The sequence below is a fragment of the Oncorhynchus nerka genome, linkage group LG26 (genome assembly GCF_034236695.1).
Source record: "Oncorhynchus nerka isolate Pitt River linkage group LG26, Oner_Uvic_2.0, whole genome shotgun sequence".
Taxonomy (NCBI): Eukaryota; Metazoa; Chordata; class Actinopteri; order Salmoniformes; family Salmonidae; genus Oncorhynchus; species Oncorhynchus nerka.
In genome coordinates, this window is record NC_088421.1 from 19,575,259 (window position 1) to 19,601,905 (window position 26,647).

Consider the following 26,647-nt stretch of genomic DNA (forward strand, 5'->3'; position numbering starts at 1 on the left):
GGTGACAGTATGCCTTAATTGGGGAAAATGTACTCTGGAAGGCTTTGCCTTCTCTCCAATAAATAAATGATCAATTTAAGCAGGTGTAATAATACACTTAATGTAAAAAGACAACACTAATATATGGCAGTCAGTGCTTTATTTCCACTCAATTCCAAAATATTACTATTTCACCCTCACCAAAATGCACAGTCAGGAATTATGACAATCTGTAACTTTCAATTTGAGTCAAAAGTTAGCCCCTGCACTTTACATTTACATTTTTGTAATTTAGCAGACACTCTTTTCCAGAGCGACATACAGTTAGTGCATTCATCTTAAAATAGCTAGGTGGGACAACCACAGAGGTGGAAGAACAGAGCACTCGGGTTGGGGTGTAGGGTTTGAGCATAGTCTGAAGGTAGGGAGAAGCAGTTCCTCTTGCTGCTCTGTAGGTAAGCACCATGGTCTTGTAGTGGATACGAGCTTTGACTGGAAGCCAGTGGAGCCTGCCGAGAAGCGGGGTGACATGGGAGAACTTGGGAAGGTTGAACACAGGCAAATCAAATCAAATCAAATTTATTTATATAGCCCTTCGTACATCAGCTGATATCTCAAAGTGCTGTACAGAAACCCAGCCTAAAACCCCAAACAGCAAGCAATGCAGGTGTAGAAGCACGGCTGTGGCATTCTGGATAAGTTGCAGGGGTTTGATGCAGGGGTTTGATGGCACAAGTGGGGAGCCCAGCCAACAGTGAGTTGCAGTAGTCCAGACGGGAGATGACAAGTGAATGGATTAGGACCTGCGCTGCTTCCTGTGTGTGGTAGGGTCATACTCGATGGATGTTGTAGAGCATGAATCTGCAGGAGCGGGTCACTTATTTGATGTTTGCAGAGAACGACAGGGTGTTGTCCAGGGTCACACCAAGGTTCTTTGCACTATGGGAGGGGGACACCGTAGAGTTGTCAACCATGATGGAGATGTCTTGGAGTGGGCATGCCTTCCTTGGGAGGAAGAGCAGCTTCGTCTTGTCAAGGTTTAGCTTGAGGTGGTGGGCCGACATCCAAGCTGAGATATCTGCCAGGCATGCAAAGATGCGTGTCGCCACCTGGGTGTCAGAAGGGGGAAGGAGAAAAGTAGTTGAGTGTCATCCGCATAACAATGATATGAGAGATCATGTCAGAATATGACGGAGCCGAGTGGCTTGGTGTATAGAGAGAAAAGGAGAGGGCCTGGAACCGAGCCCAGGGGGACACCAGTAGTGAGAGTATGTAGTGCAGACAGAGATTCTCTCCATGTCACCTGGTAGGAGCGGCTTGTCAGGTAGGATGCAATCTAAGAGTGTGCAGAGCCTAAGACGCCCAGCCCTGAGATGGTGGAGAGGAGGATCTGATGCTTCACTGTGTTAAAGGCAGTGGACAGATCTAGGAGGAGGATGAGAACAGAGGAGAGAGAGTCAGCTTTGGCAGTGAGGAGAGCCTCACTGATACAGAAGAGAGCAGTCTCAATTGAGGGACCTGTCTTGAAGCCTGACTGACATTCTGAGAGAGCTAGCGATAGAGTTGGTCAGAGACAGCATGCTAAATTGTATTGGAAAGAAAATAAAGAAGGGATACCAGTCTATAGTTTTTGATGTCAGAGTGGTCAAGTGTTGGTTTCTTGAGGAGGGGAGAGACTCCGGACATTTTTAAGTCAGAGGGGAGGCAGTCAGTGGTCAGGGATGAGTTGATGAGGGAAGTGAGAAGGTCTCCACAGAGATGGTCAGGAGAAGGGGGGATGATCGGGCAGGTTGTCGGGTGGCCGGACCCCACTAGTCTCAGGACCCCACTAGTCTCAGGATTTTATCTGGAGATAGAGGGGAGAAAGAGGTCAATGCGTAGCATAGTTGTTCTGTGTCAGTGAGACCAATAGACTCAATAGGCTGAGTGAATGAGGAGCTGATGTCATCAACCTTATTTTCAAAGTGGTTGACAAAGTAATCTGCAGAGAGGGATGAGGAAGGGGTGGAGGATTAAGGAGGAAGGAGAAGGTGAAAAAGAGTTTCCTAGGGTTAGAGGAAGAAGCTTGAAATTTGAAGTGATAGAAAGTGACTTTCGCAGCGGATACAGAGGAGCAAAATGTAGAGAGGAGGGAATGAAAGGAGGATTGGTCCTCCAGAAGTTTAGCTTTCCTCGATTTTCGCCCTGTTCTGTATGATCGCAATGATTTTCTCAGCAATGGAACTGGAGGGGAGGGCTGAGCCGGCCGGGAGGAAAGTAGACAGTACGAGTCATAAGATACGGAAAGGGAGGAAACTAGGGTTGAAGAGGCAGAATCAGGAGACAGGAGGGAGAAAGATTTAGCAGAAGGGAGAGATGATAGGATAGATGAGGATAGAGTAGTGGAAGAGAGAGAGCGAAGATTGAGACGGCACATGACCATTTGGGTAGGGGCTGAGTCAGAGGAAAAGGAAACAAAATAATGATCTGAGACCTGGAGGGGGGTTGCAGTGAGATTAGTAGGCGAACAGCCTCTAGTAAGGATTAGGTCAAGCGTATTGCCTGCCTTGTGAGTGGGAGGGGTCCGGGAAAGGGTGAAGCCAGAAGAGGCAAGGAGGGGAAGAAAGAGGTGGAAAGAAATTAACCGAAGGTAGACGTAAGTAGGTTGAAGTCGCCTGGAGATATCAGGAGTCCTCTAGCTATAGATTGAAAGCTGCTGTCCAGTCGTCTTTGCTGTCCAGTAGCTGGCCATGTTCACGCAAGCTTTAGTTCTGGGTCGTGAAAAATGGTAGGCTGCGTTTACACAGGTAGCCCAATTCGGATCTTTTCCCACTTATTGGACCAATAATTTTGCAAAAGATCAGAATTGGGCTGCATGTGTAAACACAGCCAAAGTATGCATATGATGTTGTACATTCTTATGAATAAATATAGTTAAATGAATCAACAGTAAATTTAATTATTATACTGAAGTCATGCAAATTGAACATGCTCAGAACGTTAATACATTATCATCTTTATTATATTTTTTAATAACAAAAACAGTACAAAAACATATTTATTAAAGATATGATTGGTTTCAAGGGTAAGACAGGTTCTGGTAGAGTAAGAAAATATATTACATGGTTTGATTAACGCTCTGCACATATGACCCAAAGGGAAATTAATAGACAAACAGTTTCAGTAACAGATTAATCCAAATTGGTGTGGATGTAGCCTACTTTTGTCATTGTGTGAAAATGGGCTTGTTAAGTCACTAGATCTACTGGCAGTCCAATGAAAGGATCCTCTTGTAAATCCTCAGACGTTTACAGTATACCTAATGCCCACTAATAGAGATAAAGAGGCACGGTTGAGCTGCTAAAGCCTGGTAGTCAGTGACGTCAGTCCATATACCGTCAGAGAGGAGGGGGCTTGCAACCCAAACCTTCAGACAAAACTTACAATAAATAAAACGGTAACATTTGCAGTAAAAATATAATCTCACACAGAAGTCACACAATATTTGTTCTAACATTCATTAGCATGTAGCTAGTTAACATTGAAATATTCACATATTAAATTACGTTAGGTATCTGAAATTAAAACATTGTAATAAAGCTTAAAGACTCCCTGCATTGGTCATGCATGTATGGTGTGCACTTTAGACTACCATCTTAGATATAAATGTAAATGTTTACATCACTTTATTTTACATCATAGTTGATATGTACAACAGGAATCTAATATATAACTGAGTAAAAAAAGATTTACACATCAGCAGACTCAGGCTCAGTCCTCTGAGTCTGTTCCTCCAATAACAATGCAGACTTACTCCTCTGAATCGGTTCCTCCAATAATAACACAGTCTGAGGAAAACCAATAGCTTCACTGTTGCGCCGCATCAGGGCATGGCCCCTCACAGGATACTGCATCTCTGTGAAGGTCAGTGATGCCACCGTGATGGAACAGCGGCCCTGCACCTTGAAGCCAGACTTCTGGTAGAAGGGAACCAGGAAGTCCTCGCACATGAGCACTGCACGGCGCACATAGGGCAGGCAGCGTAGGTACTGCAGGTAGCGCCACATCAGGATAGGGCCCTTGCCCTGCTGCCGGAAGGTCCGGTGGACCGCCAGCACATGGATATGAACTGTGGAACCTTTGGGCTTGTGAAGAGTTAGGGCGTCCTGCAGCAAAGGAAAAATGCAAATGTAGCTCAAGTAGAGTTCATTCAAGAATATGTATGGTGATGTAATACTGAGCACCTGATTGAGAAATAATATCAGTGAGCTAATAAAAACACAGTAAGATATAGAGTAAATGACCTATGAATCAATAGTATATAACATCATAGAAGTTTCTTACTAGGGTGAGTCTGTCCTGGTCCCATTGGGACCCAATGATGAAGGCTACTAGTCTCCCCTCCTCAAACCAGCCCATGGACAGCTCTGGACACAGCGTGAGGAAATGACGCACCTCATCAAGGTGGAGCGGGCAGTCTCCTGACACAGATATAAAGGCTGGCGGAGGAAAAGAGAGACACGTTTTCATCATCCTTGAACTCACTGTATTTAAGAGTGCCAAGGCGGATCCGTATCAGTGCATTAAACCTATAACAAGGGATTAATACAAAGTGTTATGGAAAGGAAGAGACAGACTGGCGCGCCCAGTCAACGTGCGTAAAGCCCAAGGAGAGGCTGTTGGCACGAGTTTTACGCGCGATTTGAGTACCCCTGATAACGCTCATACATTGTATATTCGTGCCATTAATTCATAACACATAATACATACAAACATTTATAACTGAATTTATGGACAACTTACCCTCTTTCTCGATTTCGAACACGCTGATGGCATCTTGCGTGTTGAGCGGTCGGAACTCGCTTGCTGGCAATGTGTGTCTTCTTTGGCGCCCAGGAGAAACAGAAGGGGATAGGCGCGGTTTCAGGAAAGGCAAGGCGCCCACTAGAGACATTTTACAACTTTTATAACTCCGGTTGGATTACTTCGATATTCTTCTGTTCCTTCTATTGTTGTTTGTTTGCACAAGTCTTCTCTATTGGCTGTTACACGAAGGCTAATCTTCAGTTTCCTCCTCTTGTTGGGACAGCCTGTGCACAGATGACCAAGAGGGAGTAGAATCCGTATTTATAGGATGTGGTCCATGTACATGTGAGTCATTTGACCATTTAGAATATGAATAGTACGACGTCGGTGCTCATGAACGAAATAATAGCATTTGAAGCGATGGAGAGTGGAGAGCAATTAACTAGAACCAGAAATTAAGCGACCTGAGGTCTGCTGCTTTACGCACAAATGGCAGTGTTGTGACAACCTGTTTATTACTTGCCTAGAGAATTAATGTACCACAAAATAGAGAATTAACACACTGAATGTAATGAATTTACAATATGTTTTTTCCTCTGCCATTCGATATTTGTTTGCCATGATATGCAGATACTCATATGCAGATACTCTGAATTTATATGGTAACCAACAAGAGCACTGTAACTGAAAATAACGTTGCTTTACTTACCTGATGCAATCTCACCCGAACACTCTCTCTACCTGCCTTATTGTCTTATCTCACCCTCTCTTTCTCCTCCCTCCTCTCTCTCTTGCGTGCCCTGAAAGACGTCCACCTCTTCATTATAAAGCCAGTGGCTATTACTATGTCACGTGACAGATTATAGAAGTTGTTTCCACAACTCGGCGTATTAGCTTCTATCGTCATCCCTTGAGTTTGACTGACACATGGCAAAGTGGATATTCTCCTGTATATTTGGGAGATATAGTAGGCATGGGGTAATTGTGGTCAACTCTTGCTCCAGCCAAGTTCTCTATACCGGTCTGCTCAGTATAGGCCTACAAATGATATTATTTAGTGGTTACTCTCTCAACAGGTGGATATTTAGAATGGGTATCCATGGTTAGAGGGAGAGAAGCTATCAGCAGTACTGACATTGGAACACTGCTATCATAAAGATAAGATTAGTCTGGTCCTACAAGCAGAACTTTAATAAACCCTCAAATACACAACACCTGTAATGGACAATATTAAACACTGGATTATCATATTCACTTTATATAAAAACTAAAAAGACAATTAACAGTGTTAATGCTCTCTGGAAAAGATGGTTGCTAATGATGAACAAGACAGATTCTCTTGAAGAATTTGGGAATTTTATTACAATTCAGACAGTCGATACATCATGATTCATGTATTTAGTTGTGGTTCTTACTAAATGAAACCCTGGAAAAATATAGATCTCTCTCCTACACGGGAATGATGACATAAAAAAGGACATGAATGCAATGAGAAGACTACAGCAGTATTTGAATATTAATAACAGTACTATGATGTAGTCACTCCACAGTCCACCCTACCAGCCAAAGGTACAGGACAGAGAAGATAACAGTAGTTCAACACAATTGCAATTACTCCACTCAGATGTGTTGAGACCAGTTTTTTTTTTTATACATATTACATAACAGTCACTAGGGTCAGCAATGGATGTCCGCTTGTCTGTTCGGTTGAGGAGAGATTATATTCGACTGAGGAGAGATGATACTCAGTATACACAGTCTAGCATGAGCTACCGTACCTGAAGTGATTCAAATGGAGGTTTTTGATATTCAGATGGCAATATGATAAGTGATTGTATTTCCATTCAAATGGCTTGTAATTGTTTTCGTAACCTGGATACCAGTATGCTAGTGAATCAATGCAACCAAACATACAAATAATGAAAGTGAGCTATCATAAGATTTTATACAGTACTACTGTTGTACCATATAAACAAATGTGCAAGTACTATGTCAGAACTTCCACCACTTGAACTGCAATGACTGGTTAAGGTAAATCCACTAGGGGGACCCCTCCCACTGCATAAAGAGCAGTGAGGTGTCCCAGAACGGGCCACATTGAAAGAATTTGCATAGCTAATCTCTCAATTTGGATATGTGCTTAAACTTGTGTATGCATGGTCTATGACCTTGTCAACACCACCAGCAGAGCCTGGCAAATGAGGATTAGGTAGGTAGATAGGTATGTATGGGGTAAAAGGTACCATACAGTATGTTTAATATTATAATAACAAATGATTTATCCTGCTTCCAGTCCCTTTCTCTTAATCCCTGCCTACATTTTCCTATCTACCTCAATACTCCAGTGTCTCTGTACGTTGTACATTTGGTACTGGCACTGACGCTGTATATATATAAATATGCTTCCTCTCTTCTTTCTTCTTTCTTGTTTTTTCCCCCTTGTTTTTTTTCTTCTTATGAATTATACTTTTTTAAATATATATACTACTGCACTGTTGGGTAGGGCTTTCAAGTTAAGCATTTCACTGTACTTGTGCATGTGACAAATAAAACAAACTTTTCTTTATCTAAAGGCATATCAAAGTCAGGTACAGGCACAGACATGGAAGATTGAAATCAGAATGGGAGAAGTTATTGTTACATCTGCAGTCAGCATACCTTCAAGTAGAGTCATTTTAAGCATCCTTTTAGATTCATTATACAGTACATTAAAACCCTTCCACCCATATGACATTTTGAGCCAAACCAAACCAAGTGTGTGCTCTAGGATTAGTTAAACCAGTAATTATTATATCTCTGGGATGAACCCGACCTGACATGAACTGGTGCGAGTAGAACTGATGATAATGCTCACATTTGCGCTTGTCTCTGCTCCAGTGCACTAATGCTCATCATCTTCACCCCGACAAGAAAAAGGCCCCAGTAGAGAGCGCAGCACTCTGGCCTGGTCGCTCAAACTCTTATTGATCGAATCAATGTGCAAAACCCACTGACCCATGCAGTGCTGCGTAGTGCAAAACCATGTTTCCCTTCTTAGTGTGTGCTTGGACAGAAAACAACAGAAATATTTATATTATTTTATCTACAATAAAACCGTTCATAAAAATCGACAATGGTGCTGTATCTTCTTCAACTGCTTGTAGTTCTATCAGCTAGTATTTTTCATTCACCCATAAAGCTTCAGAATAAGGACACATTAGGTGCTGATGGCTCCAACATCTTGTGAAGGAGGAGGGAGTACAACCTTAACACAGCCAGAAGGGGTCATATGTAGCAGACGAGACCATCCCCCTCCTTGCTGAGTGCTCCAGATCTGAAAGGGAGTGTCAAGCCTGTGTGTTTGTGTCAGGAAGAAGGTGGTCCAAGAAGCATGTTGGTTTGAGCTGCAGCAGCAGCAGGGTAGGAGACAGGCGAGATATATAAGAAGGTAACCTCAGCTGGCTAGGTTCCTGAACCTCCATGCTGCTTTAACACGACCTCACTAGCACCTAACCCCTTCCACCCCATCCATTAAACACAGAGGTAAAGGAGAGGTTTTCACTGGTGAGAGGGAGAAGAGTAACCTAATATCATTGGTGGAGGTCTACAATGCTGCATTCTCCAACGTTGTGCTTCTCCATAGAGAACCTACACCCATGACTCAAACAGTATATCCTGAGAGGGAAGGCCTACATGTCAGGCCCGTGTCTCATCCTCCACAGAATGATTACCCCGGGGCTAGATAGCGGACGTAGAGCTGGTTGCCTGCCACATCCTCGCGGGACAGAAGAATGTGCTTCTCTTCACTTGTGTCACACTCATTAAGTCAGACAGCGGAGCACACAAGGTACTCCTCAGCAGTGGGCCCCTCCCTACTAAACACACCGCTCACAACACACTATCATACACACACACTCTTAGCTGAGACCAGCCAGCTGCAAGAACATCCATGGCTTTGACCCTGAATGAAGCATGGAGAGGAAAGGGAGGGATCTCTAAACAACAGGACACAGAGATAGATACTGAATGTATCTGTAGAAACAAAGAGGGGGGATTTTCCAAAGGCTGATATAATGTCTTTGGCACTTTGTATATACAGTAGACAGAGTAAGAAAGGGAGCGAGAAGTCAGAGCTGTGGGGAGGACAAACTCTCAGAGTAGATTCTCAGCCTGAGATGAGCCTGGCGATTCCTTCATGAACCTGGGCCTGTACTGGCCCGTACTCCACCATCTCCCCGTCCACAGTGATCGCTCCCTCGGGGGACAGAGGCTCCAGGCGAAAGGCCTTCACCCTCTCATACACAAGGTGTGGGCAGCCAATAGCCAGGTGCCCCCCCTTCTCCATGGTCATGAAGAGTGTGAGCAGAGCTAGCCTGGAGATGCCTGCACGCACATACAACAGGTGGATGAAGCCGTCGTCTGCTGCGGCCCCAGGGGCGGCAAACAGGTCCTCAGCCAAGTGGGACTGGAACATGGCCAATACCAGTACAAAGTCTTCCTCATTCACTACTGTCCAATGATCAGGCACCGGCTGCTCCAGGTCTGCTAGGAGCGAGTCAGGAGGCCCCTTCTGGTTGACTGGTTGGGGCTCGGTCCTCATGGTTGTGATGGGAATGTTGGAGGAGTTGTGGGCGGTGTTGTGGTTGGAGTTTGTGCTGTGGTTGGAGTTTGTGATGTGGTTGTGGCGAGAGTTCTGATTGGGGGAGCTGTTGGGCCCACAGGGTAGAGAGGAGCAGAGGGAGGAGTTCTGGGGTGTGAAGGGAGGAGCAGGCAGGTATGCCAGCCTACCCTGATATACCTTGAGGGAGGCCAGGCGCATCAGCGTACCAACCAGGAATCGCATGGGGCCAACGAGGCGGTACTTCTCGCTCTCGATGTCGACGTCAGCCACGAAGCCCCAGGCCAGGGAGAGGAAGGAGAAGATGCGCTGGCTGGAGGCCAGGTGGACAGAGACCAGGTCGAGCCGAGTCACCAGGCCTTTACACAGCAGGAAGCCACAGCTCAGCAGCAGCTCCTTACCCCAGACCGGGGGAGACCTGCAGGGAGTAGCAGTCAGCTCACAGTAGACTGAGGCAGTTAGGTATCAGTCTGTGGTTCAATTGAGCCGGAGCTACTCCTTCACTTAAAAGTAATGACCCTAACCCTAACTCTAGAATGGTAATACATTGTACTTACAGCAGCAACCCTAACCCTCGCCATAACCCTAACCCTAGGTTCATGTCCACAAGCCGGTTAAACCCTAATCCCATTGTTTTAAAGTAACTGTCCAGTGAAAATCTCACATTTAATTTAATTCATATTCTGCTAGCTCATACCCAAATAATGTTGTTGACTCGTCCTATACTCGTTTCACTGGCCAAAGTATAACTGGGAGAAAAACTCAAACTGACCATTTCAAAAATGCTTGCTATCTCCTCATAGAGTATGATGTCATACTCCTGAGGAGGATGAGCTGGCCAATCAGCAGTCTAGAGGAGGATGAGCTGGCCAATCAGCAGTTTACTCACATTCATATTTTTAATGACCGGTACACTGTACACCCACACCATTCCGTTGTTGGGGTATGCCCACACCATTCCGTTGTTGGGGTATGCCCACACTATTCCGTTGTTGGGGTATGCCCACACCATTCCAACACAGAACAGCTGCTTTTTAACATTCTTAATTACAATTATTTTGGAAGGAACACTACTTAACTCATATAGTAATTAATTATAGGTCATATTTCATAGAGATCTGGAAACACTGGACAGTTACAGTACTTTAAACATAACCATCTGCACTGTCTGACTGTAAGATAATGGGGTTAGGGTTGAACTGGGGTGTGGACATGAAGCTAGGGTAAGGGTTATGGCTAGGATAATGGTTGTGGCTAGGGTTAGCTTGGTTTGAGTTGAACTGGGGTGTTAGGGTTAGGGTTGTTCATAGGCTGCAAAGCTTTATTCAACCGTGATAGGTATCTGATGTTATACAACTCGCTGTGTATTTTGTTGTTGTTTTTCTGTTGATGTTGTAAATGTCGGGGGCTCATATTTCACAAACAGCAGTAATAAAGGAGGTCCAGACACTACCTCAGTAGTAGTCCACTGAATTTCCAGTTGCTCTAGAACCCATTACATCACTCCATTAAAAGTAGCTATCAGCCACCCTCAAATAATGACTCTTCTTGGACTTTATGAAGTGTGAAGCTGAAGCAGACACTATCTCTCTCCTTTGTCTCTGGAGAAATGTGCCTACTCTGCCCAGTCAGCTAATGTGATAATTACATCCATAGAAAAGGGATAAATCACCTTCTTTGTCGCATTCCATTCTACTGTACTCTATGCATTTAAATGTCTCATTAGTGGACTTACTTAGTGTAGTGGTGGACAGAGGCTGCCAGGGCGTTGCCCGAGCCCCCTGGTAAGATGCCCAGTGGGGTCTGGATGGCCTCCTCCCAGTCCTCTCTCTCCAGAAGACCATTCAACACCTGACCGGACAGGCAAACACACACAAACAGCATCAGGCCATGACCCTCCAACTGAGAGTTGTTCCCCACAAACCCCACTGCTTATTCAGTCTTAGGGAAACTTTAGACAAGTTAGCTATGCTGGAAATGTGTTCATGCAGTGTCTATACTTGGCGCACCTCGAACAGCAGGCCGTCCCCTGACAGGATGACCAGAGCGTCCCACTGTGACAGATCAGTCTCTCTCACCAGGTCCCTCGCATGGTTCTGGTGCTCTATGGGGGACAGAGAGAAACGCCATGAGAGAGAGGGACAGGGAGGAGGGAGGAAAGAGAGAAGGAATAAGGTCCGAGAGATGGCCTCCCTTCACCAGAAGCACCCAGGTAGGGATCAGTGGGATGGGAGAGAAAAGGGATTCAATTTCCCTCTATCAGTCCATACATATCACATTAGACCGTGCAGTGGCTATTCAACTGGCCGATGGCAGTCTTCAAAGCAGCCAGGCCTTAGTGTAAACATCTGCCACTGCTGTGATAGTTGATGTGACGACTGGGGCCGACTCTGTTTGTTTAGTGGAGTTTTATTGGAGATGTCCTTGAGACAGTCGCGCTGCAGGGGGTCTTATTGGATCCCCCCTAAGTACACTGTCTAGTACAGTTCTGCCAGCTGAGACTTGTGTTCTGCAGCAAATATCAGCTCTGCTAAAGGCAGTACTGTGTTTGTTTGTTATTGCAATTGTGTGTGTCTATGCCTGTGTCTCTGTGGGTGTGTTGAGGCATTGTCATCACAAGGGCATTACTTTTCTGCTTGAGTTACCGTATGTGTTGAGGTTTGAAAAATGACCAGACACTCCATTACTACATCCACCCCCCCTCCTCCTCCTCTTCTCCTCCTCTCCTAGCATAACATATACCTGTCCCCTAGCCCTCCCTCACCCACTGAGTTCCCTTTAAGTCCATGCTGTTTGGTATGTATGGGGAGACTGAGAGCGGAGTGATGTGGTCCTGTGCTGTCAGGCAAAAGCAGAGGGAGGCTGCTGCGGCTGACTCAGCACTCTATGCTGCTGGTTGGAGGCTGAGGCTGCACTTCCCAGCCCTCTCCTTATCCACGGGGTCACTGCCACACACACACACACATAGACAGGGGCTACCTCACTATCTCTTGACTTTCTGGATTTTATGTAATCCTCTCTTCTGATGAGCTATAGCTTGGTAGCTACTCTCTGTTAATGTGATATGAACCAAGGTCCCTTTTGGGTTAGGATGATACATATCACATTAGATGCCCAATATAACGTTTTTCTGCTCTCAGTTTCTGAATACATACCTACTTGAACAGTGAACTGTTTTCCACATGAGCTCCCGCAGTTTCTGAGGGAGACACACATGCAGGTGCACACAAGCACATGAACACACACCACAGAAAACCCCAGATTTACTCCCTCGCTGAAAGACGATCCTCTCAGAGTGCCTTAGTCCTCTGGCATAGACTAGTAGATGACATGATAGTTCTGCAGGGCTCCATTCTCTAAATGGAGGCAGGCAGGGCAGCGAGGTGGCGCTGGTTAATCCACTCAGACAGGCTAGCTACAGTACCCAGGCAGGGCAGCGAGGTGGCGCCGGTTAATCCACTCAGACAGGCTAGCTACAGTACCCAGGCAGGGCAGCGAGGTGGCGCCGGTTAATCCACTTAGACAGGCTAGCTACAGTACCCAGGCAGGGCAGCGAGGTGGCGCCGGTTAATCCACTCAGACAGGCTAGCTACAGTACCCAGGCAGGGCAGCGAGGTGGCGCCGGTTAATCCACTCAGACAGGCTAGCTACAGTACCCAGGCAGTGGAGGGAAACAGTGCTAGCAGTGCTATTCTCCCAGCCCCAGCTCCCAGCAGTCCCAGGTCGGTATCGTCACGCCGACCATCGGTAATTAGACTGTCTTTTTTCATCACCACCCAGATGCTAACCTGGGGCCTGGGTCCCCTGGGACTGAACTCACACTCTTTCTCCTCTCTCTCTGTTCTCTCCTTTTTCAGTTGTTTCAGAGATTAAGAAGGCATTGAACAACTCATAGGTGTCTTGGTGATGGTTTGTAATGCTGGCAGAGATAGCTTATTGTCAGCTATACTGGGTGATGGTGAAGTATAGGTGGTGGAGTTAATGTGTAGCTGAAGTGATTTCTGAAGTCTTTCTGGCTCCTTGGATTGTTCTTGCTGCTCAAAGATACCTGACTTTTATTCAGTGAAAGGTTATGCAGAGTTCAGTGACTTTGAACTCACTGCTACTGTTAGTGAAAAGCAGTTGAGAGTATATAATACTGGGAGCAGGGGATCCGACAAGGCAGTGCAGAGTCAAACACTGTGTGTGTGTGTGTGTGTGTGTGTGTGTGTGTGTGTGTGTGTGTGTGTGTGTGTGTGTGTGTGTGCGTGCGTGCGTGCGTGCGTGCGCGTGTGCGTGCGTGTGCGCGCGCTCGTGCGCGTGTGTGTACGCAATCAGGACAGTGAGATAATAGGGCTCAAGCAGGTAGGTGTGTAAGGGACTGAGTGTTGACCAGTGTGTGTAGGGGACTGAGTGTTGACCAGTGTGTGTAGGGGACTGAGTGTTGACCAATGTGTGTAGTGGACTAACCAGTGATGACCAGTGTGTGTAGGGGACTGACCAGTGATGACCAGTGTGTAGGGGACTGACCAGTGTGTAGGGGACGGACCAGTGATGACCAATGTGTAGGGGACTGACTAGTGATGACCAGTGTGTGTAGGGGACTGACCAGTGATGACCAGTGTGTAGGGGACGGACCAGTGATGACCAATGTGTAGGGGACTGACTAGTGATGACCAGTGTGTATAGGGGACTGACCAGTGATGACCAATGTGTAGGGGACTGACTAGTGATGACCAGTGTGTGTAGGGGACTGACCAGTGATGACCAGTGTGTAGGGGACTGACCAGTGATGACCAGTGTGTGTAGGGGACTGACCAGTGATGACCAATGTGTAGGGGACTGACCAGTGATGACCAGTGTGTGTAGGGGACTGACCAGTGATGACCAGTGTGTAGGGGACTGACCAGTGATGACCAGTGTGTGTAGGGGACTGACCAGTGATGACCAATGTGTAGGGGACTGACTAGTGATGACCAGTGTGTGTAGGGGACTGACCAGTGATGACCAATGTGTAGGGACTGACCAGTGATGACCAATGTGTAAGGGACTGAAGCCTCGGTGAGCATGGGCTCGATTTGCCCGGAGAAAAGCTGGAGAGCCTGGCCCCGCCCACTCTGGGGGTTCACCAGAACCATGACCCTGCAGGGCCGCCGTACCTCATAGTACTTCACATCTGAGAGAGAGAGAGAGAGAGAGAGAGAGAGAGAGAGAGAGAGAGAGAGAGAGAGAGAGAAGAGAATAGAAAAAGAGAGCAATGGAGTGAAAGATGTAGATAAACAGAAGAGGGAAAAATGAATAGTTTGTGAGTTGGTATTCTCAAGTTGTCATGGGAATAATTGCTTCACTTAATTTTCTAGTATCAAGGAAACATCAATCATGCAACTCTCTATTGTCTTCCAAAATGTTTTTCTGACATCGATCTCAGACATGTCAAAGAGGTTATGAAAGGAGTCTCTACCCTCTCGATCCCTTGGCAGAAAACCAAGGGATCAAAAAGATAGCATTAAACAGTGATACCAAGGGCAGTGACACCATTCACTGACAGATGGTGCTTAATGTTATTGTTTTTGTGATCCACTTATTTTTCCCCAGAAATGTAAGTCTAACAAAGCACATGCCACCTCAACTCATTCGCCTAATGTTGTAGTTGAAGATATGCTCCGGAACTTTTAAACCTCCCGCTTTGGGCTGGATGTGTCAATCTGCAATTTTACCTAAATTAGCCACAAATCCCTAGTTTTAAAGTGACAGTTTTTCTGTGCTGCGCCATTTTCCCTACATTTTCCCCACGTGAGCCAGACACCTAGCAATTTGGGTTTCAGCCAATGAGCTTCAGCCCCCTGCAATATGAGTGAAAGCTAGCAAGATGCACACAGAGCAGAGCAAGAGAGAAAGCAATGACGTGGTGCACATATCTGCACATATGTGAGGTAGTACACCATTTTCGGGGACCACTTTTGGCTCATGAGTGCTACTTTCAGAACTACTGGCTAAAACGTATACACAAGTACCGGAGAATTTCTTTAAGTAATGCTACTCTGTTATGATCTGTGTGGTTATCTTTAGAATTATTACCAGACACCAACGGAATAATTAAAAGCTTGTTCAGATGTTGCAGAGCGCCATGAGAGATAATTTCAGAGACAGTTGTTTTTAACTCAGGATGAACTCCTAGCCTCTGATACTGTAGTTACTGTAGATGCCCTTGTCTTTAAATCATAAGAGAGATCTAGGGCTGTCCCCGACAAAAACAAATCTTAGTCGAGAGTCGTCTGTTCTTTCCACCAATAGATTGTTCCAAATGTAAAAACATGTATTTTTCCATTTATAGACACACCCTATGTTTGAATAAAAACAACTATATGCAGGCTACTTAGCTTGTCTGATGCTTTAAGCACTGCGATTAAAAATGAAGACACACAAATTAAGAGGAAGCCAGAGATCAATAAGCCTAACCTGTTCCTGACCCGACCCTTCTCTTCTCGCTGCTGCTGGGCTTCGCAGATTCTGCCATTATGCTCCTGAAGTTGCCAGTAATAGAATACACCAGCGGTTGGCAGCCTTTTCCATTTGGAGTGCCAAGTTATCATACCATTTCTCCCGATCTGCGTGCCAGTTATGATTTTCATGTGCACATATTCGTGGAAAAGTAATTTATATTGAAGTCCTCGTGTCTCAAAATCAATGTCATGTGGTTAATCACAATTCTATCTAAATGAAAATTAATCAAATAAAAAAATAACTACTATTGCCATTGCCAATATGTAAAAATACCCTGGGCTCCCAAACAGACACAGCTGTAGGCTATTTGCACAAGGGATAAGAAGTAATCAGGCAGGCCTATTTTATGACGTTTCAACCGGATCAGAGCATGAGATTTTTTCACCCTTTCATGCTGAGTGGTTATCAAAAGGGAGCGAATTTCTCAATTAGGCTACGTTAAGGAACTATTGTGATTCTCAATGGATGTAAAAACAGAGTGTTTATTTGCTGTTTGAGGCGAAGGAAAGATGACTTTGAGAAGCTCCACAGTGATTGTGAGTTAAGACAATCAGAAATAGTATCAGATCCCCAAATGGGCACATTTATAGGTCTACATTTGTGTGCAGGCCAGGTAGCCTAGGCCTACTTCTATGTGTAATCAGGTGCATGTCCTTACTCAAGATTGACAGGAGCGCTTCAAACAAAAGACAGTGAATAAATTGACAACTCGGAAATGGAATGAAATAAACCAAAACTTAGGATGTGCATTCTGCCAACAACGTTTCCACTCCTACAATGACAACGGTAAGACTGTAATAATAATATAGTTTTTAGCACCTGTTATTCCCAGGCGATCTCCCGTCCCAGTACTAACCAGGCCCGACAGTCACAAGCATATTTTTTTTACCCCGTTTACTCCCCAAATTAGGTCCCTTGGCTCAGCCCTGCAACTCCTCAATTGGCTCGGGAGAGGCGAAGGTCCTCCGAAACATGACCCGCCTGGCCGCCTACTTCTTATCACACTGCTCACTTAACCCGGATGTCAGCTGCACCAATGTGTCAGAGGAAACCAGAGCACGATGAGCCAAGGGAAGCCGCACCGGTCACCCTCCCATACCCCGGATGGCCAATTGTGAGCAGTCCTATGGGGATCCCGGTCACGGCCGGTTGTGACACAGCCTGGGATCGAACCCCGGGCTGTAGTGATGCCTCAGTACTGCGGTGCAGTGCTTTTTGACCGCTGTGCCACCCAGGACCTGTAATTATGATAAGATATTGAATCTATTAACATAAATTACCATAAACAAACAAACATTCCAAATTAGAAATGATGGTAATTAATACTGTCATCCCTGAGGCCTCAAAATGGATTAGTCCACATAATTTATTTTTTATATATTTTCCACTGCTCGACTAAAACAATCTTGGTCAAGCAACAGCCTATCGACCAAACAATCGACCAATCGACTAATTGGGGTCATCCTTACAGAGATTACACTTGTTTGTGGTTATGAGTAGTACTTCAGACTCAAATGAACCCTGTCAGACATTATCAATACCGGATCAAGGTTGGCAGTTGAGCATTATCCTCTGAACCCTGCATGTGCCACATGCGGAAGCAACTTCTCACCAGTGAGTGTGAGTCCGGTTCTGCTGGGCATTGGGACCGGTCCCATGGGCCTAATTGGACCCCTGGGAGCAGTGAAACAGCCATCGCGCTGCTCTGTGAATTCCATCCTGTAGCCTCATGCCAACAGGACTGGCACCAGTACACCCTTACCCTGCTGTGCCACTGTCCCTCCACACAAGGCCCCTCTGTCTGGTTCATGCCTAGTGCCGTCTGAGCGGAAATGGCCTCCCCTGTCCCTGCCCAGAAATCCAATTACCAGCCGGCTGACCTGGAGTGGCACCTCCTACTCATTTGGCTCATGTGCAGGGACAGCAGAGGTACCGAAATATCTCAAAGTGAAGTGTGAAACCATCAGAAAGAGCATTATTAAGACAGTATCAAAACACAGTCTTGCTAACTCTTCCCCATTCATACAAAGGGTTGACATTGTATTTTTTTCTTCACACTACACAATGTGGCTTCACACTACACAAAAGGCTCTGACTACATGTCTTTCAGACACAGTGGTGGATGCTGCCTTTTGGTACATAACTTTTAGGGTCCGTTTTTCCACTCAAGTGAGGTCAAATGAGCTCTATAAAATGCTCGCAATACAATGAGCCAAATAAAGGCTTCGATAAAACAGTTCAGGGATGACAGAACAATCGCTGCCTCCTCAGGGGTCAAAGCCAATGCTGTAGTCCTTGTGCCTCAAATACAGAGGCGGTTTAACATCCTCCCCTGACAGCTTGTGAGTAGGAATTCAGCACCGTCTTTACCACCACAGAACATGAGATATTTCCATGTAAGCAATATCATGCTCTGCTGTATTCTGCTGTGATTCCTGTCTCCTGACTACTTCAGTCTCCTGTAGCAGTACACTAATGGTTGCTTGGGGCTAAAACTAAAGACGCAATCTAGACGTTGGTCTACTCATTAACTTGGTAACGTTACTTTCAAACATAGGGCCTCCCATTGTTCAAAAGCCTTCAGCTCCCAGGAGCCTCTATGTCGAGGAAGCATTTCCATGGTTCCTGGGTCAATAAGAGGTGGGATCTAACATATGTGCTCACAGGTGATCTAATCAGTCAAAGACCGGTTATCATTATTAGGTCTATCTATGGTAAAATTGGGTATAGAAAACATATCGAGTTGACATTAAAAGAAGTGTACGTTTGTGCACCTATGAACAGCAACTAGAAATACTGTATAGCTCTGTATTTCACTTATCACAGGAAAAAAAATTCCTTCACATGGATACAGCACGAAAGCAAAGCTATCCGAATTGATGTTGGTTATCAGAGCTTGATAGTTACAAAGGATTCAGTAGCAGTCATACAGGGTTCATTATAGCATTGTTTACACCTTGCGCTAACATGTGATCTGATCAATATGATCCAATTACGATGTGATCAAGGTTTGTCGTGTCTACACATTGTATTAAAATGTGTCTCTTATCCGTTCACTGTGTCCGCATTGTGACCAGATTAGCTGGTGCCTCCCTGTAAGCAAATTATTTGACAGATATTCTTTCAAAATAACACAAATGTATTTATTTTAAGACAATTACTGATGCCGTAAATCAATGGTGGTATCTGTCATTGATGTTTGAGGCTGGTATAATGATAATTTAAATAGTTTGACCATTCCAGATCTGTTTACACTTGACTGATATCCAGAAACAATCTGTGCCTGACTACCTCAGGAGGATCCGATTACAATCAAATCACAATGTCTCTTTTCATCGTCTACACCTGTCTAAAAATGTGGGCACAACCAGAATGTTGACAAGATCAGGACAAAAGGCGCATGCTAGAACTAGGTATGAACAGGGCTTCTGTTGCAGGCGGTGATCTTCACCAGTCAAGTTGGTTACAGAAACAGTGTGGACCCTAAATGAGGAGCTAAGTCATATTTTGTAACATGCTGCCCAGAGTCATTTCTGTGGAAACAACCTTTTAGGTCCTGTGTGTGCGTGTGCGTGTGTGTGTGCGTGTTTGTGTGTGTGTGTGTGTGTGTGTGTATGTGGTTAAGTGCCTGTGGGCAGATGTGACCCTGACTCATGCTGAAGGGCTGTCTGACAAGCAAACTAGTGTGTGTGTTTCTCTGAGGAAATGCGTAAACAGAGAGGTGAGGTGGCTGAGTCTGAGTACTAACAAGTACTGAGGCTGGGATCAAATGAATGGAACTGATTAGCTGATCAACTTTGCTGTGTATATTCAATCTATTACTAAAGCAATAAATATAGCATTACTGAACACATGAATTTAGAACATAATATATCTCATTATGTCCACACATTATTGCATTATTGCTATGACACATCACTATAAGTGAAAACTAGCCAGAACACTGAGGAAAACAAAAGACAATGCTGGTAGAAATGGCTTTAAGTGAAAGCTTGCTGTCTCAGGTGTCCCCAAGGTGTAACACTACCTCCATGACTCAGACATAGCTGGCATATCTGCAAACAAGCTTGAGTGAGTCCAAGATTAGGGTTGGGGGTTAGACACCCAGCCCACAGAGGTAGAGCCAGGGGCCCTGACAGCCTGTCACAGGCAGGCCTGTCTGAGGGAGCAGAGCAGGAGATGAGGGCTCCGGGGGACCAGCCTGGCTAGGGTGAGAGGCCACTGATGTAGCAGGGGCACCGTTCAGCTCTTGTCTCCATCACTGAGAGACACTGGGGCGTCAGCAGAGCATTGGGCCGTAGGGCGATATCACAGTGACAGATACATACCCTCTCCGTGGAACACACACAGAGAGACAACATTTTGACGTTTTAAAGCTAATTTCCTGCTATTTTACACATTTTGCCATGGCTTATGTTGTGTTCTTATGCTATCTGAGTGACTCAAACATTATAACAAAATCAATGGGGCCATGACATTTTTTTACATTTTAGATTCTCCCTGAGTTTTTATTTTGGTGATTGTTAGTTCTCAAAGATGATCTTATTTAAAAATATATAGGTCCATTATCTTTTCTATCTGGTTTTAGTCGTATAAGTTCACACTGAAAACATTTTACCTTCCTGAAAGTCAAGACAGACTGAATTTCCTTACAAAAATGCAGACATTCATTTTATGGTACCTCTAAGCATTGCAAATAGCAGGATATTACCTTCCATGGCCTTTGATGTGCAAAGGTACATTACATTGTTTGAGGATTTCATTATTTACACCTCATTCAGTCGGTTATGACCTGGCTGTGACAGGAACTGAATGGTAGACAGCAGATACGTAAACACACACTATGCAGTCCTTACACACTGAAGCTGTGACTGAACCACAAAAAAAAACAGCTGGAAAAGGAATATCTAGCATCTACAGTCTCAACAAATTGATGTGGTATTACGCACTGAAAGTGTCTGATAGCTTTCCCTAAACATTAACCTTATAGGAAAAAAATAAATTACCTTCTTAATCCAACCTATCCAGCTGCATCACCAGATAAAATGAAATGAATTAACATAAATATCCCTTCAGGGATTAGTCGGTCCCTCAGACGTTCATACAACCTCTGACTTTCATACGCCCTCTGTCCCTCATACATTAAGGTCACTAATTAGTAAAGAACTCCCCTCACCTGGTTGTCTAGGGTTTAATTGAAAGGCAAAACAAAAACCTGCAGACACTAGGCACTCCATGGAATGAGTTTGACACCACTGCTCCAGAACAAAAATTAATGTGGCGTATTTTGTTGCATCTATTAGCTTCCCATTACTCATTTAAAATACATAATATATTCTGTTGAATACTGTATTATTGTCTGGCCCGAATCTTGAATGCAAAAAAAAAACATATCAATTAATGATATCATTCCATTATGCAGTAGTCACTGTACTACAGATGGAGAAGCCTTCTTGTACTAGAGCAGGAATCCTGAGTCATGCCACAGTTCATCAATTGTTAGCATTTCAATGGCTTATCATCAGTGGCTATCGATAGACACTTCATTAATATGTGACATTTTAAAAATGTTCAGCAGGCCAGAGAGAATGCTACCAGTTACCTCTCAGGTCAGGTTACCATCTGTCTTCTTGGCAAAGCTCTGAAACTCCAACTCCTGCTGGGTCCAGGCCTAAGGTGCAACTCACACAAAGACCCTTGTCTCAGTTGCCTTGGACACCTAAAGGGCAATTCACGGGGCGACCTCATTCCTTATTCCACCAACACCTGACTCCATTTCTGGCAACCAACATTCCAAATCTGTCACTGCCAAATCAAATATCCGTTTCCTCTAGAACTATGCCACTGAGGGGTCTAGAGAGTGCCCCTAAGCAAGGGCCCCTAAGCAGATAATAGGCAGGCACCCCTGTTTTATGGACAATTATCTTCACTCTGTGTAATGGGAAATATTTAAGATGAAAAAAGTTGCTATTCAGTTAAGATAATTAACACAATGCTTAGCATATGTATATGTTTTCCCGTTCTGTAATACATGATTTCCAGTGCTCTATTTATGATACTCATTTGTGTAGGGGTTGATGGTCACTAGACCTGTCACTGAATGTTATGGATGGTTCTCATTTCGTTCGATAGTGATTGATGCCAGAGCTACTGAAGAAACAAGGACTAGGGACACAAGGACATTATGAACACTGTGTGATTCTGTAGCAGCTGGCAAAGTCACTGTCTTTTATTATGACTTCATACAAGGCTCTCGGGCTGATGTTTAGAGAATATTTGGTACTGTTTGATTAAAATATAAGTGCCTTCTCAGAGAAGTGTTTTATGTTTCTATGTTGGAGGGTGTCTCCTTCTTGCAACTTAAACCGATTAGATTTATGATTGACTAAATCCCCGACAGCTCTCCCTTTTATTCAGATGGAAATTCCCTTACATTCTGCCTATTTAGGCCCATGGCACATGCACTCCTATCTTATTTGTGTGACTGTTCTTGTCTATCAGCGTATCAGTGTTTTGTTCCTTGTCATGTTCTATGTTTTTGTGTGGAGCCCAGGAAGAATAGCTGCTGCTTCGCAAGAGCTAATGGGGATTCGAATAAACTAATAAAACCAATCTAATAATGCAATTTAACGAAGCACACATTAATGTGAGACATTTCATCTTGTAGCAATAACTTGGATAAACTCAATTCAAGATAATGTGCGATATAGTATTTTGCATATGGCTCTCCCTGTGGCAGCTTCATCTACACCAAATGATCTCCTCAGTGAGTGATAACTGGGTAACTAGCATCAGCAGCACTCTGTTTCATGTTCAGAACTGATTCAGTAGGGTCAGTCGGGTCTCTGCACATGGACCTAAGTCTATGACATGGACTGAAGATTTCAAAAGCAGGCATTTGAATACGGTTGTGTTGTAATAAGGGTTTTCCTGATCCAAGACAACCGGCATAAGCACCATTAGATGAAAAACTATGAGTTCAATCACTTGAGTACTTGGGTTCAGCTATGTTGCTTTTGCGATGACTAAATTACCCCTGACAAATTATACAGAAATTTCACAGTTGTAAATCTATGCAAATGATTTCACTCTTGAGAAAGGTAACTGGCAGTCATCCTCCCACAGCAGGTAAAGCTGGTTCTTGGGTGTGAGAGATGAAAGACATTCCATTTCCAGGACATTCCATTTCCTTCTCCAAGCTTACCCAGTCAGTTGGCACTTAAGCCTATCATATTCTATGGAAACCGAGTAAGCAGGTTGTGAATTACTGGACCTTAGGTGCAGTATGGGATAAAGGGGATGGAAAGTTACCCTCACATTTTGAACTGAATTTATAAGCCCCATTTCTCTGGGCAAAGTATACAATTCCTCCGAAATAAATGAGGAAACATATAGACCCACAGTATATCGCAATGATGACAGACTTTTCAGGTTATTCATATAAATAGCCTAGAGTTTGATGCCATTTGGCAAAATTAAATTAGAACCTACGCCCTCATCAAACATAACTATACCAGAAAGAAACAACTGTTTTATTTAAACTATGCATCCTTGCTTCTCACCATGTCGTCGGGGTATCTGGCGGATAGAAGCCTCTCTGATGGCACGCGCCCATCTCTCTGCCTCTTGAAGATTAGTGAGAGGGTCCTGGACCAGTGCGACCCGAAAGCACTGCTCTACTTTCTGCCGGGCCATGCCTGTGCTTATCCATCGCCTCTTGAACGGGTAGAAATAGGCTGTAAAGAACGCCCCAACGTCCGCTTCGTCCTCCACTTTATAAGCCCGGCAGCCAAGACAGTCAGCTAAATGGAAAACCACCTCATCCTGTTCAAGTGACGATGATATCTTTTGTATAGTGAGAGCACTCTCAGTCAAGCTCACAGAATATCTGACCTTTGAATTGAGCGAGTCCGTGAATTCTCCATAAAGCCCTTCCACGACACCATTGCGCTGACGGGATGGGTCCGTTTCGGCCATGTCGTTATCCATCCCGTGGACTATGTGATCCGCAGATCGGCGTGCGGTTGATGAGGATGACTGCGGCTGGCTGCCCCTGCCTGTTTGACTGCTGTTGGACCCGGAGTCAACCAGCTGTTTTCCTTGTTGAAAGGTCTCTCCCTAGTGACTAAAAGGGGAATCACACACTGAGAAATTAAAGTTGGACAAGGTGCCCCATGTCAGGAATCTACCTCTTCTCATGGAATATAATACATGTTTAGCATCTTGAGCAAATATTAGCAAAGCGGTAAATAACCAATTTTGCTGCAGGCTAATTGTTACATTGTTGATCAGTTAGGCCTATTTACCGCTTTGCTATTTACCTCGTGGAAAATGAATAGGCTAGGTTACTTCAAGGCCCTATTTCACCAGTAGCAAATAATATGATCTATTGATGTTAGAATATTATTTGTAAAGACGAGAGATTGCAATGCTTTAGATTGATTACTCTCTTATAGCCTCACCAAATGCAATGAGGTATTTTCAAACCAAGGCACTCATTTGTCTATTTGTAGGTTATATGGTCAGAATATCCCATGTTGTTCAATCATTTAGGTCTAGACTACCGGTATATATATTTCCATTATTATTTCACAAAGTCGGATATATGCCTGCTATGTCCTGGAGTTTATGCCCCCCAGTGTGCCAAACGTGCATAAATGTGCACCAAGGGACACTGGCTTGCAACAGAGGGCAAAGAAAGAAGAAAAATATGAAAATGAAATCACAAATATGTATTAATAGGTGCATTCACTGAGACAGATTGCAACCACTGATTAAAACATTAAGTCACCTAACCCAACGGCTGACTGAGTAGCCTTCCTGATATGTGCTACACTTGAGGTCTGCCCCTGGAAATTCAAACCCCCCTCCCTACTGGTCCAAGATTGGTCACATGGGGGGTATGACGTTTAAAATGTATAAATACCTACCCTAAGCACAATTTCAGTCTTTCGAACGTATGTAGTGTAGAGAATATGTGGCGGGCTGAATTATTATTAATTTTTTTGGGGGTGTAACTATCTGCACGAACTCATAGCAAAATGCTTAGAAGACACTACGAACTCCAGTGTCAACCAGCCACCATGAGTGTAAATTGTAAGTAACCACTGTTAGCCATGTGCAAAAGGAGGTAGTTTGCTAACTGCTAGCCACATGGCTAGCTAACTTTCTGACAAAGTCTAGGCCTGGCCTGTTTAAATAACATTCAGAACCCTGGTGTTTCTGTAGATCAGGTTCGAACATACGTTACCTGATTTTCCTTATCACTTAAGGGGTTTTAGTTTAGTTTCGTTTTTAGTAATTTTTTTTTAGTTTAGTTTTTAGTTAGTTTTTAGTTTTTTTTTTGTAATCACTGGTGCAGGTCGCCTGAGGTGCGGGAACGTGGTCTGCGTCAACATTTGCGGCAGACTTATGATTAATTTACTAGCGCGGAAACATTGTTTCCACTAGATTGTATGTGGTTAGTTATGTATCCGTCTGATCTTTGTCTGCACCTTTCAGAGCCGTTTGAACGGTCTCCCATCTTAACTCATGTGGATGGAAGTCCTATGGGCTGTGTCAACTCAAGCGGTAAAACAATATCCATGATTTACGTTTGATCAGTTTTAAATTGGGCTGTCTGACAGTCAGATTTGAGCAGGTCTGAAGTGTCTGCCTAGCTTAATTAACAAGTTATCTCTGTCTGAACAACAGTGTTGACTTACTGAAACCCCTGAGGTTTGATGGAAAACTCATATGATTTGAATGGGTACGTTTTTGGCAGTAGTCAGTTGAGTGACCGTATTGTGTGGCGTAGTTTCTCAGGGTTATATGTAGCCATGTTGCATAGTAAGATCATTAATTGAACTCGTGCCGTAATGGACTAATTGATACCCTGTGTTGTGGCCTCGGAGGGTGAATGGACAGTTGCTTGGTAGGTACTTATCTAGAACCTCTATGGTCTCTTGTGACTCAAATGGAGACATGGATTAGTTTTACTTTGCACTGAAGATGCTCTGAAATGCAGTCTGCCCCTGGAAATTCAAATATTGGTCACATGGGGGGGTATGACATTTGAAATGTATAAATACCTACCCTAAGGACAATTTCAGTCTTTCGAACGTATGTAGTGTAGAGAATATGTGGCGGGACGTTTTTTTTTGGGGGGGGGGGGGGGCGGCTTTTGACAGTTGTGCTAATTCGAACCAAACATGGTAATTTCTTTACAGGTCTACCAACCTGGGTGTGATCCCATAAATGTTCCAATGAAGTCACTCCCATGTGAGCAGGTAACTACTACTTTTGACATTAAGTGGTCAGATTGTTAAGTAATGGTGTTCAATCTGTGGGGGGTGTAATAACAAGTCTGTGATGAAACAAGTTATCCCTGTCTGAACAACAGTGTTGACCTATAGAAACCCCTGAGACTTGATGGGAGATTCATATTGTGGGATAATGATTCATTAAAGTATTACCATGATGAACATGTATTAATATTTCAAATGTTTATAGTGCCGGTGGGTCAAGAGGACAGTTAATTGGTAAGTGCTCAGCTAGGTTTTAGGTTTACTTTACAGTGGATATAATGGTGACTGTGGTTTCAGAGATGAAAATGCTGCATAGGAAGTGCCGTCTGATGCGATAACTGACGCTGGATAAAGCTGCTCTGAGAAATTCACAGCCGTGAATGTCACCATGCTTTTGGCAATTGTAGCATTGAACCAAATTAATGTAACTCCTTTACAGGTCTGCCAACCTGGATGTGAACCCCTAAAAATACATCAAGTAATGCCATTGGGATCAGGTAACTACATGAACTGAATT

The 26,647-nt window shown here is 44.3% G+C and overlaps 2 protein-coding genes and 2 non-coding genes across 4 annotated transcripts; 2 read left to right on the forward strand and 2 right to left on the reverse strand.

The window, feature by feature from the left end:
* Positions 1-2,962: 2,962 nt before the first annotated feature.
* LOC115110646 (serotonin N-acetyltransferase-like) lies at positions 2,963-5,559 on the reverse strand. Its single transcript, XM_029636470.2, has 4 exons — positions 5,474-5,559; positions 4,762-5,048; positions 4,303-4,457; positions 2,963-4,124 (listed from the first exon to the last, which is right to left on the reverse strand). Exons 2-4 carry the CDS (start codon positions 4,910-4,912, stop codon positions 3,708-3,710), a joined length of 723 nt encoding a protein of 240 aa, XP_029492330.1. The 5' UTR covers positions 4,913-5,048; positions 5,474-5,559; the 3' UTR covers positions 2,963-3,707.
* A 539-nt stretch (positions 5,560-6,098) lies between these two features.
* On the reverse strand, positions 6,099-23,882 carry LOC115110645 (sphingosine kinase 1-like). Its single transcript, XM_029636469.2, has 5 exons — positions 23,407-23,882; positions 14,367-14,516; positions 11,371-11,465; positions 11,097-11,212; positions 6,099-9,779 (listed from the first exon to the last, which is right to left on the reverse strand). Exons 1-5 carry the CDS (start codon positions 23,831-23,833, stop codon positions 8,909-8,911), a joined length of 1,659 nt encoding a protein of 552 aa, XP_029492329.1. The 5' UTR covers positions 23,834-23,882; the 3' UTR covers positions 6,099-8,908.
* Positions 23,883-26,183: 2,301 nt separating this feature from the next.
* LOC115110938 (small nucleolar RNA R38) lies at positions 26,184-26,255 on the forward strand. The gene has a single exon (XR_003860698.1). It is a non-coding gene; the product is annotated as a small nucleolar RNA R38 (small nucleolar RNA).
* A 167-nt stretch (positions 26,256-26,422) lies between these two features.
* LOC115110939 (small nucleolar RNA SNORD49) lies at positions 26,423-26,495 on the forward strand. The gene has a single exon (XR_003860699.1). It is a non-coding gene; the product is annotated as a small nucleolar RNA SNORD49 (small nucleolar RNA).
* Positions 26,496-26,647: the final 152 nt, after the last annotated feature.